The sequence below is a fragment of the Clinocottus analis genome, unplaced genomic scaffold (assembly GCF_023055335.1).
Source record: "Clinocottus analis isolate CAN_PGR_092001 unplaced genomic scaffold, fCliAna1.0.p SCAF_24, whole genome shotgun sequence".
NCBI lineage: Eukaryota > Metazoa > Chordata > Actinopteri > Perciformes > Cottidae > Clinocottus > Clinocottus analis.
Genome location: NW_027175976.1, coordinates 7448734 through 7463276, shown reverse-complemented (window position 1 = coordinate 7463276; position 14543 = coordinate 7448734). Strand labels below are relative to the sequence as shown.

The 14543-nt window shown below is 45.2% G+C and overlaps 3 protein-coding genes across 3 annotated transcripts in view; all 3 read left to right on the top strand.

Moving 5' to 3' along the window:
- Nucleotides 1-759: 759 nt before the first annotated feature.
- On the top strand, nucleotides 760-5116 carry col8a1b (collagen, type VIII, alpha 1b). The gene is made up of 3 exons (XM_068590669.1): nucleotides 760-871; nucleotides 2310-2581; nucleotides 3143-5116. Exons 2-3 carry the CDS (start codon nucleotides 2314-2316, stop codon nucleotides 5089-5091), a joined length of 2217 nt encoding a protein of 738 aa, XP_068446770.1. The 5' UTR covers nucleotides 760-871; nucleotides 2310-2313; the 3' UTR covers nucleotides 5092-5116.
- A 2038-nt stretch (nucleotides 5117-7154) lies between these two features.
- jagn1b (jagunal homolog 1b) lies at nucleotides 7155-8919 on the top strand. The gene is made up of 4 exons (XM_068590645.1): nucleotides 7155-7618; nucleotides 7718-7815; nucleotides 8055-8127; nucleotides 8219-8919. Exons 1-4 carry the CDS (start codon nucleotides 7469-7471, stop codon nucleotides 8606-8608), a joined length of 711 nt encoding a protein of 236 aa, XP_068446746.1. The 5' UTR covers nucleotides 7155-7468; the 3' UTR covers nucleotides 8609-8919.
- Nucleotides 8920-9731: 812 nt separating this feature from the next.
- gart (phosphoribosylglycinamide formyltransferase) overlaps nucleotides 9732-14543 on the top strand; it is a 7833-nt gene continuing 3021 nt past the window's right edge. The window contains exons 1-14 of the mRNA XM_068590901.1: nucleotides 9732-9818; nucleotides 9978-10068; nucleotides 11197-11346; nucleotides 11519-11614; nucleotides 11715-11889; nucleotides 12304-12415; nucleotides 12601-12669; nucleotides 12754-12879; nucleotides 12968-13055; nucleotides 13130-13215; nucleotides 13306-13474; nucleotides 13706-13937; nucleotides 14188-14282; nucleotides 14388-14497. Of these exons, the coding sequence (XP_068447002.1) occupies nucleotides 11202-11346; nucleotides 11519-11614; nucleotides 11715-11889; nucleotides 12304-12415; nucleotides 12601-12669; nucleotides 12754-12879; nucleotides 12968-13055; nucleotides 13130-13215; nucleotides 13306-13474; nucleotides 13706-13937; nucleotides 14188-14282; nucleotides 14388-14497 (1503 nt within the window). The 5' untranslated portion in view covers nucleotides 9732-9818; nucleotides 9978-10068; nucleotides 11197-11201. The remainder of the gene's footprint in view (nucleotides 9819-9977; nucleotides 10069-11196; nucleotides 11347-11518; nucleotides 11615-11714; nucleotides 11890-12303; nucleotides 12416-12600; nucleotides 12670-12753; nucleotides 12880-12967; nucleotides 13056-13129; nucleotides 13216-13305; nucleotides 13475-13705; nucleotides 13938-14187; nucleotides 14283-14387; nucleotides 14498-14543) is intronic.

The window sequence follows — 14543 nt, the reverse complement described above, 5'->3', positions numbered from 1 at the left end:
TAATGGGGGTTAAACAGGCCGGATGAAAATTGGGACAATTACTGTTTTGAAAATCGCTTTAAAAATGTAGAATATAATGTTTATGAGATTAAAGACAAGTAAAACAGATCAGAGGTCAGTCACAGACCACACAAACTGTCCATTGGAAGCGATATCAGTCTTACAGGTGGACATTGTCTGCAGGATCTGTCCATGGTGCTGGAGCTATACATTGTTTATTAAAGCTTCTTTTACTTCACCAAAAGACTGCATTTAAAATGGTCATAAAGTCTTTGACATGAGGTTTTGTTTCATATATGTTTACTGTATGAATGTACATTCATGATGTGTGATTTTGAATGCTGTGACTGAGATGTCTTCTTGAATATTTAACTTTTTTTTAATATGAATCTTCATTTTACAATCACTATTTCATTTATTTATCAGTTGGAAATTCTCCCACAAATCCCAGTGTAGAAGCAGAGGATGTTTTATCCTGACGGGCTGCAAAGCAACCGTTATTATTTTACATTTCTGGAACATTTATTTGTAATACCTCTGTCCCTGCATTCCTCCAGAAAAGAGGTGAGCCTCAGCTGGATCAAGGCCAAAATATGTCTACCAGGTGGAGATGGCAGCTTAGTGTTACAAACCTCAGGCCTCTGCGAAAGGTCGCCACCTGACATTCATCGAACCTGACGTTCATTTTTTCACAGCGGGACTGCAGCTAACGCCTGGCTGGATTTCGTGCATGGCCGGCGTCCCACTCATGCTTTGGAAAAGACCCAGAAAAGCGACCTGAACTGAGGGGAAGAAGAGGAGGGAGCAGACGAAGGAGGCGAAGGCCGGAGCGATCGACGACCTTCAGCTTGAGAAGAGGAGAAACCTGACAGTAAGGGAATTTGTCGTTTTGCATGGTGGACCCAGGAAACACACGTATAGGTGAATCACACATTTCTTTTGATTTGTGTATTGAACATTTTGCACAGAAACACTGCAATAAGTAAAGTGTAATTTTTGTTATCAGGCTTGAAGTCATTGATTTATGATGATAAAGTAGGAATTGCAACACAATTTATAATAGGAATTGATTATAAAGGCCATAGTTAAAATGTACACTGAAGTCATAACTCACAAGTAGCAGTCATTGAAAGACATTAAAAAAAAAACATATCCCTACAATATTATCTAAATTTAGTTTAAAGCATTCTTGCAGCCACTTAAGATTCACATTTTAAGAGCAGCCTTTACACCCAAATTCACTAAGCTAAGCTAAAGTTGTGTGGGTTTCTTTGTTACTCTGGTATCCATTTGTATCAGAGTATTATAGACGAGGAAATATGTGCCAAACATTGTACTGTAAACATATTCATCCTGAGACTACTTAGTTTGCATTTTCAGTAATTGCCAAAAAGAATAGAAGAATCCCAAAACTTAGATCTCTTCCGGTACTGTTTCAAGACACAGAAATACCACTTTGAATGAAAACATACAATCATCCATCACTGTTTATTTTCCCACTCTGCTCTTGGCAGCAGTTTGCCAATCTCTTCAGCAGAGACATGTTTAAAAGATTATTTTCAAAACTGCCCCTGTCCCATGAGTTGCCTCTTAATTGCGATACATGTTTAAGCGGCATGTGCGTTGTGTGTAATTCCCCTCAAGGATATGAGGCTCTGAGGCTTTTCCACAGTATGTTTGAATAGATGTGTAGACAGCCGGGAAGAAGGCTCAAAGTCAGGCAGGAGGGGGGTTTTGGTTTCACCACAGTGGGTTTCATAATTTCTTGACTCAGCTGCAAGACCGAAGAGCTCAGCCTGCTGGTCGTGGACACACATGAAAGCCGTAGCCTTAAAATGGTGTGTGTGTACAGTGTGTATCCTTGTGGTGCAAGCAGCATATTACAGACTGCAAGATGTCTTCCCTGGATCTTATTTCTGCTTGGCTGGAAAGTAAATCATAAACTTCAGAGAAGGAACATCCTTAACCAGTTAAAGTTAGTTATCAATTCTGGAATAAGATACACAAAAAGTACTAACACCGCGTTTATCTTTCTACATCCGTTGCCTTTCCCCTGTCCTGTGCACGAGCACAAACGCCCCCTGTGCTGATTGGCTGAAATAGCATTGTTAGTTTCCCATTTGCAGAGAAAGTGCTGAGCAGGAACACCAGTATCCGTGAGGAGATATTCACTGAATTGATTAAACTGAATTGATTCAACAATTTTAAGGGGCCAATTTCACACAATAAGATCAGTTCATTAACTCAGTTGTTTCATGTGTTTTATGTCTCACACGTTACATTTTAACTTGCTTTCTCCTCCACTGCAGAACAATGGCAGCTGTACCCCTCCACTCTCTCTGTCGACCCCTCACAGTGCTCCAGCTGTGTTTATTACACTTAGCCCACGGCGGGGAGTATTATGGACACAAACAACCTCCTCAACAGCACCAGCCCTTGCCACAGTACAATGATGGGTATCCTCAGCAGCAGTTTTTAGGGAACGAGATGCCACACCTGCCTTATGGCAAAGAAGTGCCATTAATGCCTCAGTATGGAAAAGAGCTTCCTCAGCTGCCTTTGCAATTGGGCAAAGGCAAAGGTGAGGTCACCGAGTTAGTGAAAACTGCTCGTTTTTGGTGGTAAATTCAGAGCTGACCTAAATGGCCACCATTGCTGAACTATAGGAGGCGCCGTAGTCATATATATTTTTTATTCAATGAGAAAAAGCTATAAAGCCCCAAATGTAAACTGTAATTACTAACAAGTATCATGATTATCATTTTACTTTTTCTTAAATTTTCAAACTCCTCAGTTCATGATGACACTAAATATGTCATCATGAAACTTCATGTCAGAAAAATATGCATCAGATCATATCAGGTGCATGTAATGTATGTTAACGATCACTTTCAGTCTGCCATTTATCTTTCCAGTCTGCCATGAGAGGAATTTGATTTTTGCTAATTAATCCCTGGTGACCAACGTATTCAAATGAATCTGATGGCGGTCGGTGAAAATATTAACATAATAAGTCATGGCATATTGATAATGGCATTAACCCTGCCCATGGTACTGATTGGCTAATTTTAAGCTACAACTCTGCGAAGTAGACAGATTCGAAGGTCTGGACCCCGGCAACATGTCTTCCTCTTGTTTACAGGACAAACATTCCCCAGAGGGGGCAAAGGTCCACCTCCCCATATTCCAGGTGGAGAAGGTCTGAGAGAGGGACCACAAGGAGTTCAGGGTCCCCCAGGACCAACAGGACCACCAGGCCCACAAGGCCCCTCTGGGCTACCAGGTCAGGGATTGCCAGGGCTACCAGGAAAGCCAGGGCCTTCTGGTCCCCAAGGCTACCCAGGGATTGGAAAACCTGGCATGCCAGGATTGCCAGGCAAACCAGGAGGACCCGGATTACCAGGACCAAAAGGTGACCTTGGTCCTTATGGTGGCGAAGGACAAACTGGACTTCGTGGGCCTCCAGGACTCCCAGGTCCCCCTGGACTCCCAGGAATTTCCAAACCAGGAGGTCAAGGGTTTCCTGGCCAGCTGGGTTCTCTCGGGGAGCCTGGCACAAAAGGTCCACCTGGGTTTCCTGGTCCCCCAGGCCCCAAGGGAGAGAAAGGACATGGTCTGCCTGGTTTGCCAGGTTTAAAAGGACCTTATGGACCACCAGGTCCACCTGGAAATCAAGGCATCCCCGGGCTTGGCAAACCTGGCTTGAATGGTCTACCTGGACAACCAGGGATACCAGGAAAACTTGGTCCTCCTGGAGAGTCAGGGTTGGCAGGGCCTCCTGGTGATAGAGGTCAACCGGGACCACCAGGCTTGCCAGGAATTGGAAAACCAGGAAAAGATGGTTTAAAAGGACAACCAGGGTTCTCTGGAGGGAAAGGAGAATCGGGCTCACCTGGTTTACCAGGGGGTCCGGGCTTGCCAGGTTACGGTAAACCAGGGTTTCCAGGACCTAAAGGTCACAATGGACATGCTGGTCTTCCTGGACCTTCAGGCCTAAAAGGTGATAAAGGTCATGCAGGTCTTCCAGGGGTCATTGGTTCCACTGGTCCTAGTGGTATGCCTGGCCCACCAGGACCAATAGGGAATCCCGGTAGTCTTGGCTTCCCAGGGCAAAAGGGAGAAGATGGTGTTGGGGGACAAAAAGGATATCCAGGAATGAAGGGTGAATTAGGGCCCCCAGGTCTTCCAGGACAGCCAGGTCTGTCAGGTGGGGGTGGACAACCAGGACCAAGAGGTTTACAAGGGCCAATTGGACCAAAAGGTGAACCCGGTATGAAGGGTTCACCTGGTTCCCCTGGTGCCGCAGGATTAACCGGATCAAGAGGAGAAGGGGGGCAACCTGGAGGGACAGGTTACCAGGGACCACAAGGTATCCCAGGGATTACAGGACCAGGGGGACCACTTGGACCTCCTGGGCTGCCAGGGCCAAAAGGTGAAACAGGCCTACCTGGTAAACCTGGCTATCCTGGGGAAGGAAAGATAGGATCCCCTGGTCATACTGGTCCTCAAGGTAACATTGGGCCAAGTGGCCCTGCTGGACTCCCAGGGCAACCAGGACAACCTGGACCCCCTGGTCCTCCCGGACTATCATCTCCTGACCTCGGACAGATCCTCCCAGTGACGGGTCCATACACCGGCCAAAAACAAGGTTACAAGAAGCAAAAGAATAGAGGCGACATTGTTGGAAATGGCGTGGAGATGCCCGCGTTCACAGCAAAGCTCACAAATCCATTCCCTCTCGTTGGCTCTCCTGTCATCTTTGACAAACTCCTGCACAACGGCAATCAGGACTACAATCCCCAAAATGGTGTTTTCACCTGCAGTGTACCAGGGGTCTACTACTTTGCCTACCACGTCCACTGCAAAGGGAGTAATGTGTGGGTGGCACTGATGAAAAATAATGAGCCAGTAATGTACACGTATGACGAATACAAAAAAGGCTTGCTGGATCAGGCATCGGGGAGTGCTGTGCTTCCGTTACGAGAGGGAGACACTGTGCATATGCAGCTTCCATCTGACCAGGCTGCAGGACTTTATGCTGGTCAATATGTCCACTCCACATTTTCTGGTTACTTACTGTACCCAATGTAAGAAATGTGTGTCAACAAAGGAGATGACAGTGACATTGATGGTGTCTTTTACCATATGTATGGTAAAACTAAAGAGTATCAAAGGTACAATGTGGGTCAAATTGAATGGTTTACAATGAGTGGTGTCTGAATAATCTTTTTTAATATACTAGCAACATATTTCATTGAATTATTCTTTGCATTACATTCATCACATCAATAGAGTCTCAGAAAGTTATGCCGTTATGAAATAATGTGCAGGGTATGTTCATTGTTGAAATAGAGCTGGTCAATAAATATTTCATGTGAGGGTTGTGAAGAGCAGAGGTAAATTAATACTACCACATATCTCAGTTGTCATAATTCTTGTGAGTTTGCATTGTGCATTTATTCTTATATCCATCCAAACACAATATATCAATGCTCATGTCATGGCTGGAATAGTTCCTGGAACAATGAGGCTTTATGTTGCAGAATTGTTTTTGAACTTCACTCATTTTTTTTATTTTGCTTTACAGTTATATACTGTATTCTGGGCACATAAGAACATAATGGTTTCATTGTAAAATGCGTTTATTCACAGCTGTCGATGCATAATGCTGTATTATGTCTTAATGGTCATCTTGCAGTTATTACGCCATTGTTAGTCTTTCATGCTATTTTGAAAATCCATCTTTTTAATACAATCAAATCTTAATATGACTTTTTACATCGTCTGACTGTAAAATAGGTTTTTTGATCTCTAAGTCCACAATTTGGCAGTTGAACCATAATTTGATTGTTTTGCTTTTGAGCAGTTAACGTCATGATTTGTCTTGTTTTATTTGTAATAGACAGGAATTCTTTAAAAGGTTTCTGTCAGTTTGTCAGCTCTGTAATTTATTTGTTTGACTACTGATTATTTGGGATTGTGTTCATTTCTGTGTTGACAGTAAATTACGGAATTCCTTCCAAAATGCAGAGCGTACATGTTCTGTGTCAAAACATGAAACACAAATATTGAAAAAATGTCTTCATACTCATCCCAATTCATACCACCATTTGTCTTTTTATTTTGTACTTTATTTCTTTAAATTCTGTAATTTTGTAATGTTGTAGTGTTTGTTTTTATTACTTTTTTGGACAATAGTGCACATCATAAAATGGGAAACAGTGCCTAAAGTTTGTGAATTATGTTGCTTTGATTGGTTGATTATTGGTTTAATAAAAAAAATTTGAAAAATGTCTTTACTTGATTTTCATTCCCATCCCATTAAACTCTGTGCTGCATGTAATGGACATTATTTTATAATACATTATCTAATACAGTTTAGTGGTGATAAACAAGACAGAAAATGAAATCACACATATTTATATTAGGTCACAGATGGGTCAGACATCTTCAAAAAGGTTTTTTTTTTAAATTAAATTCAGCTTCAGCCTTTCTGCAGATAGGGATGATGTCAAAAGGCCAAAACTGTAACCTCTCGAGTGTGAAAAGTACTCCTAATGTAGAATGGCCCATTTCAAAATAATATCTATCATATAATTGCATTATAGTTAAGTTTGCATTTGTGTAAAGTATAACAAAAAAATGTCCCCTTGGGGATTAATAAAGTACATATCTATCATCTATCTATCTATAACTTTAATTTGCAGATGGTAATGTTTAGGTTCATATTTACAAATGTATACACTTCTGGGTTGCTTCATCTTTTGATAATGAAAGATAATGATTTTTTGAATCATTTATCAATAATCTGTAATATAACCATTAACTACAGCTGTCAAATAAATGTACTGGAGCAGAGTACAGTATTTCCTTCTGAAATGTGGCAGATTAGTGGTTTTAAGTGGCACACCGTGAGTTTGAGATACTCAAGTACCTCAAAATGGTACTTGAGTGTATAATGTACAGTACTTGACTAAATGTAATCATCCTAAATAGCCTCTTAAATTATTCCTTAAGTTAATATTTAATTGATTTAAGCGTTCGTAAACCGACGCTTTTAATTTTCTGCAAGTATGAGACGTAACGGGAACTTGCGCGAGATCTGGAGAAAGAGTCTGACCAATCAGAGTTTGACACGTCACACTTCCGGTCTTTCTCCTCCCGCGAATAAGGTACTCGTCAGCTAGCATGTCTTTCTGTTTCATCCAGCATATTTATACTTAAACGCTCTTTATGAACAACAGAAAATAAAGAGTAAGTGCTTCGATTAATCTCTCTTGCATTTACACTAACGTCATGTGACACTTTTGGCAATTTAGCCCACATTTATCTCACTCCGTCTAGCTAACATTCGCTAACAGCTAGCTAGCATTAGCTTGTCAACTCGGCTGTTTGATGGAGTCCCTGATGCTAAGTTTCAAGCAAGTCGCGCAGTGTTGCTGCAGCTGTGCAGCTGCTAACGTTAAGGATGTTTTATCTCTTTGTGGCTGTGTTAAAATATGTCATTGGGATAACAACCAACACGGGCGCTGGAGCTGACCCCAGCTGTCAATGGGCGAAGGCAGGGCACCCTGGACAAGTCGCCAGTCCATCGCAGGGCAGAGGTAGAGACGCTGCTGTGAGGCGTCTTTGCTAGACCTAACCCTAACCACCGTGTAGCCCATTTATAAGACGTGCAGCAAGTATTTATTGTATTTATATTGTGTTTTGCCTCCAGATATCCACTATGGCTTCTCGAGCAGGTCCGAGAGCTACAGGTACAGATGGCAGTGACTTTCAGCACCGGGAGAAGGTTGCCTCACACTACCAGATGAGGTAGGATCTGTTACCACTAAAGTAATGAGCGTTATATCTCAGACGGATATCAAGTGTTAAAAAAAAACAAAAAACATGAGATCCATGGAACCCAAGTCTCTCATTAGGACTTCCTCTGTGAAATTCAACTGATATAGTTTGATCCCCAGATTTTATAATCATTGCATTGATGAGTTCAGTTAACTCTTAAGTCTACATGTTTAGTGTGTGACTGTTCCCATCTTTCTCATTTGGCACAGCGTTGCTCTGAAGTCTGAAATCCGTAAACTCAACATTGTCCATGTGCTGATCTGGGTGCTGATGGCAGCTCAGGTAAGACCCAACCTTTGTCTTTGACTGGCAGTTGAAACCGTTAGTATTTAGTATAAGTTAGTTGTGACTTGTGTTGTCGATCTTTTCTCAGGTGATAGTAAGCCAACTCAGCCTGGTGTCGTACAAGGTCGTAGCCGCGCCGTACCAGTGGGAGTACCCGTACCTCCTGAGTGCAATCCCCACGGTCTTCAGCTTCTTGGCGTTGCCTCGAAACAACATCAGCTACTTGGTCATCTCCATGATCAGCGGCGGGCTCTTCTGCATCGCCCCGCTAATCTACGGCAGCATGGAAATGTTCCCTGTGGCGACGCAGCTGTATCGGCACGGCAAATCCTACCGCTTCATCTTCGGCTTCTCCGCCGTGACCGTCATGTACCTGGTGATCGTCATCGCGGTGCAGGTGCACGCCTGGCAGATCTACTACAGCAAGAAGCTGCTGGACCAATGGTTCACCAGCACGCAGGACAAGAAGAAGAAATGAGTTGATTTCCGCTCTGAGATCTTCTGCTTTTATTGAAAACCAGCCACTGACGATTAAGCCGCCCAAGAGACTCGCCGTTGTCTTTTTCTATATTTATAACATAATTGTTAGAAGAAAAGCAATCTCTCTGGACTGCTTAACTGCTGCCATCACGTTGTACATTCATCCTCAACTGTAAAACTGAAAATGTTTTCTGTTTGCACCTTGCTTTAGATACTGACAGGGTAAACAGACAAGGAACTGGAAGAAGACTGTAATCACGTGTAAGTTAGTGTTTGGAAAACAAAAATAAATCTGAATATTAAACTGGATATTTTGCACTTTAAGTTGCCAAAGCCAGATATCAGAACAGGATTTCTTTAAGTCTTTATTTAGTTTGTTATGGGGGATTAGACTTCTTCTGTGCCAATATTCTCCCCTGCCTTCTTTTGTTTATTTTTGCAATACAGTTTTCTGTGTGTAGTAAAAACATACCGGTAGGGCAACACATGTGTGAGGAAGGGAGTTAAAAATGTCACAACTGAGGTCAAAGCAATGCTTTTGAATGATTTATATATCGAGATAACGGTTTTTCAGTTCATCTGCAAAATGGTGCAGGGTTTTCCTGGACCTTTTTGGGGGTGACACATGACAGCAAGATCGGTCAATACACAGTAAAGGCAGCGGGTCTCTTCGATGCAATCTAAGGCTTTTTATTTATCATAATTATATTATTTCTGACCATTTTCATTGAAACAAATCCATCCCGCTTGAGTAAATGAAATGCCCAATTAACAAACCTAATTTAACTTCCTAGCCACAAAAACACAGACAGGCTAATACTGTAGTCCTATATACCATTATCCGAAGATGTCTACATCTATCTTTGCACTTGTTTGTGCAAACTTTATGCATGTAAATATACATTTATCAAATATAATATACATTTATTAAATATAATTTATATTTTTTATAACACTATATGATATGTACATATTTTCTAATATTTAATAAAGTTGTGCCACAGGATGAAATCAACAAAAACAACATTCATTTATTTTGAAAGCGAGGTGAAGGATGTTCTGTTTGTCTCGACGAACACTGCAAATTAACTACATTTCCCATGATGCACTCGTCTGTTCCACCCAGAGGAAGTTGGGGAGGGAAAAAAATCTAAACACATGTTGCCAAAAAATTTCCCAAAAAAGAAGCACTCGGGCAGCGGGTAAAGGTAAGAGAAACGAAGCGAAACCCGCTGTTTCTGCGCTATTCCGCACTTCTAACTCGCTTTGCGTAACTGCGTCAGCGCGCGCTCCTCATCAGTTCTATTAGATCCACGTGGTGTGTGTGTGTGTGTGTGTGTGTGTGTCTGTCCATGTGTGATCCACAGTCAGCGGGCTGAACCCAGAGGAGACACTTCTGACTGCTGTCCTGAACCAGGCTCCGGCTATTTCCTGCTTCACAGAGACCCCGACAGACAGGTGAGGCTCACAACGGCATGCTGGGCGTTCACTTGACTTATGTTTTAATGTTGCTTTAAAGTCATACGGAGTCATAAAGTCATGGTTTTAATGCAAAAAGCACAAGACGTGCAACTTACTGGCGCCGCACTAGAAAAGAAGTGAGTTTGGGTGAATGTTTACCTTTTTTTGTGGAGCAACTGGATTAGATTGTCCAGGATGTAGACGGCGCCATTCATCCTGCTAAACTGCAGAGTGAATGCAGCGCTTGTCTTAACTTGTAGACATCTCCAGAAGTAAAGAGTTTTATGTGATGCTCTATTTACAGTTAAGTAGTACTATTGCAAATATTGTGATGAGAAAATAAAGTGATCAAAGTCCGGTATTGGTCTCTTAGGGGTTGTTGGACTCCTGCTCCCTGACATGTGAGTTCATGAGCGTCTTCAATCATAGCCAGCGGTCTGACTAATTGCTGAGCGTGTGTCCTCACTGAAGTAACACAACACTCTTTTGTCTGCTAGTGAAACCATGTGATTACAGGTCACTAAGATTAGATGACCCCCCCCACCAAAAAAAAACTAGTCAGCTCAGATTTGATCCTGTTGATGAGCCAAGGTAGATGTTTAATGTGTGTCATGGTTTAGTAGGTTTGCATTGATTGTGTGACTCTCTGAGAAACATACTCACACTTTTGGCTGCAAAATTCTTCAGTGATTAAGCAAAAAGGATTGTTATATGTGCAAATAATACAAAATACTCAAAACAACGTTATTAAATGCTTACTATCTATCTATCTATCTATCTATCTATCTATCTATCTATCTATCTATCTATCTATCTATCTATCTCTCTCGCTCTCTCTCTCTTGCCTGGTGACAGTGCCGTTTAATTGTTGACTTGTGTTTTTGTTCTGGCTGACCGGCTCCGTGTTAATGTGGCATTACACGATAATGTAAGGAGAAGGTCACCGCTTCTGGAACTGCTTTTTGTTATAGGTCAAGCTTTGCATGCAATTAACTGGCCACTTTACTTTGGAGGAGCGGTGAAAAGGATTGCAGGGGCCGCGCTGGCTGCTCTGCAGAACAGCTTGTGGAGGCGTGACTTGCTTGTTTTCGGGCGTTAATATTAACCGTTTGCTCGGCCGCCCAGGTGCCATGGCAGCGACGGTGCTGGTGGTCGGCAGCGGCGGGCGGGAGCACGCGCTGGCCTGGAAGCTCGCCCAGTCGCCGCTGGTTCAGCAAGTGCTGGTGGCCCCCGGGAACGCCGGCACGGCCGGCTGTGGGAAGATCCGCAACTCTGGTAAGGCCGCTCAGAGACAGGTGTAGCTTAATCTCATTATTCTCTCCAAGGCAGACGACAGTTTAAAACCCTGAGACATTTACTGTATTCCCTTTTTTAAAAGACTGCAAAAAGCATTTAAATATGATTTTCAGGAACTACTGCCTCCTTCTCCCTCTCTCTCTCCCTGCAGAGGTGTCGGTGAGTAACCACGCCATCCTGGCTCAGTTCTGTAAGGACCACCACGTGGGGCTGGTCGTGGTCGGGCCCGAGGTGCCGCTGGCGGCCGGTAAGTGAGCTCCATCCCGTGAACCCAGGCGTCCGCCCCCCCCCCCCCCCTTACCGTCTTTACACCCCCCTCTGACCGTTGGCGTTGGCGGCTCCTCCAGGTATGGCCGACGATCTGACGGCGGCGGGCGTGGCCTGTTTCGGCCCGTCGGCCAAAGCCGCCCAGCTGGAGGCCAGCAAAAGCTTCTCCAAGGCCTTCATGGAGCGCCACGGCATCCCCACGGCCCGCTACGGCTCCTTCACCGACGCCCAGCAGGCCTGCAGCTACATCCGCACGTCAGTAGAGCGGACCATTTGATTATGTAAAGAACGGCACAGAGGGACAGTGACGTCGTGGGTTTAGTTGATGCATAAATTAGCAGAGGAGACAAACGACTTAAATGCATAGTTTTCAACTTTCCGGAAGCAAAGTTGTGGCGCTTTTTGTTCTCAGAGCCATTAAGCACACATTCACACTCTAATAGAAAATGACTTCTCCTAGCGGGGGTTTTCTTTCTCAGACGGTTTCATGAGTTAATGATCATGAAACCAAATAAGAGTTTAAATTCCACAGACGGGAAGAAAAAAATAAACACACGCACTCACATAGAGATGCAGCATCTGATCCAGATTGTGTGTTTTTCTTCTGTGAAAAGAGAATACTGCACACTGCTGACTTTTATTTCGTTTTTTTGGCGGGGTGGCGTCCAGGGCCGACTTCCCGGCTCTGGTGGTGAAGGCCAGCGGGCTGGCGGCGGGGAAGGGAGTCATCGTGGCTCGAGACCAGGACGAGGCCTGTCGGGCCGTGATGGACATCATGAAGGTAGAGAACCGTCGCCTCTGTGGTCGTTCATCAGTTCCAGACTGTAGTGAAGCTCACCACAGATATCAGACCCCAGTGGATTCAAACCACCTATTTCATTTTGATCCGGCAGTCATTTTATGTAATAAAAATTGATGCATACTCGGCTCGTGTTTGATGTGTTTCTTTGACGCGGTGCATTGCAGGACCGAGCCTTCGGACCAGCGGGGGAGACGGTGGTGGTTGAGGAGCTGCTGGAGGGAGAGGAAGTGTCTGTGAGTGGAACCCTCGTGGTTAGAATTAGAGGGAAAGTTGACAGGAAATTAACCCCTCCCTCTCCTCCCCCTCGTTGTCTGTAGTGTCTGTGCTTCACTGACGGCTCCTCGGTGTCTGCGATGCCTCCGGCTCAGGATCACAAGAGGCTGCAGGACGGCGACCTGGGGCCCAACACCGGGGGCATGGGGGCCTACTGCCCGACCCCGCAGGTACACGCTCCCTCTTCCGTCTTCCTCCGGTGCTTTTTATTTCATTTCTTTCGCCGTCTTTAATGTCTCTGCCGCTGTTGCTGTGCAGGTGAGCCAGGAGCTGCTGCAGCAGATCAAGGAGACGGTCCTCCAGAGGACCGTGGACGGGATGAAGGCAGAGGGAACTCCTTATATGGGCAAGTGCTCTCGTCCCGTCTGCGCTCCGGAGAGCGGCCCTGCAGCCGTTCTCACGTTTTTATTTGATCTCCAGGCGTGCTGTACGCCGGGCTGATGTTGACCAAGCAGGGGCTGAAGGTCCTCGAGTTCAACTGTCGCTTCGGAGACCCCGAGTGTCAGGTGGGTTTTTTCCCCGGACCCCTCGTCCCGCCGCTGGATCTCCTCTTTTTTTGAGTAACGCACATCACATGTGTACGGTCTCTCCTTCAGGTGCTGCTGCCCCTCCTGCAGAGCGACCTGTACGAGGTGATCCTGAACACCGTCGGCGGCAAGCTGGCCTCCAACGCCCCCGTGTGGCGCCGGGACGCCTCCGCAGTCACCGTGGTGATGGCCAGCGCCGGTTACCCCGGCTCCTACAAGAAAGGAGTCGAGATCACAGGTACGCGGGACGCCGCGGTTTGACTCCAGGGCCAACAAGTATTTAGGAGAAAATATGGCCAATATGTTTAGCATTTGCTATATTTAGTACATTTATGTCCAATCAACAGTCATTCATTCATTTAGTATCATGGAAAACAAAGAGAAGCATTAAAATCTTACACACAATGTTACATTCTGTGTTTTTTTTTCCGTGCATTTGACCCGACTAACGCCCGCGTTCCCCCCTCAGGCTTGTCCCAGCTCCAGGACTCGGGGGTGCAGGTTTTCCACGCCGGCACGGCCCTGAAGGAGGCCGCCGTGGTCTCCAGCGGCGGCCGGGTCTTGACCGTCACCGCGGTCAGGCCGTCCCTGGAGGCGGCGCTGCAGGCGGCCAATCTGGGCGTGGCCGCCGTGGGCTTCCCGGGCGCCGTGTACCGCCGCGACATCGGCCACCGGGCCATCGCCCACCTGAAGCAACACAGGTGTGTGTGACACCTGAGCACTGAAGCACGGAAACATTCCAGTTTTTTTTATACTGTACATCTTGTAGAACCTCGTGCGTAATAAACAATTTATCTGTACTTGTGTCGTAGTATTTCTTTAAATGACCATAAGCATAAATCCTCTAGATTTGAACACATCTCAGCCTCCTCAGGACCTTTCTGCAGCTTTAGCTGTCGAGCACAGAGGAGCAGATCTCAGCTCAGTGGTCTTTCTCTGTGTCTCTGGCAGAGGTCTGACCTATAAGGACAGCGGCGTGGACATCGCTGCTGGAAACCAGCTGGTGGACATGATCAAGCCTCTGGCCAAGGCAACGTCGCGCGCCGGTAACTTACGTAGTTGTAAATGTGTCATCTTAAGTGTAGCTGAGCTGCAGAGGTCTAATGGGAAGGAATGGAAGCGGTGACCATGACTGTAGATATTGTTTTCAGGGTGTAACGTGGAGCTGGGAGGTTTCGCCGGGCTGTTTGACCTGAAGGCAGCGGGCTTCGTCGACCCGATCCTGGTTTCTGGGACCGACGGCGTTGGGACCAAGCTCAAGGTTCCAGATCAGCCAAGAAATAAACCTTTTTAAAAATTGGATCCCG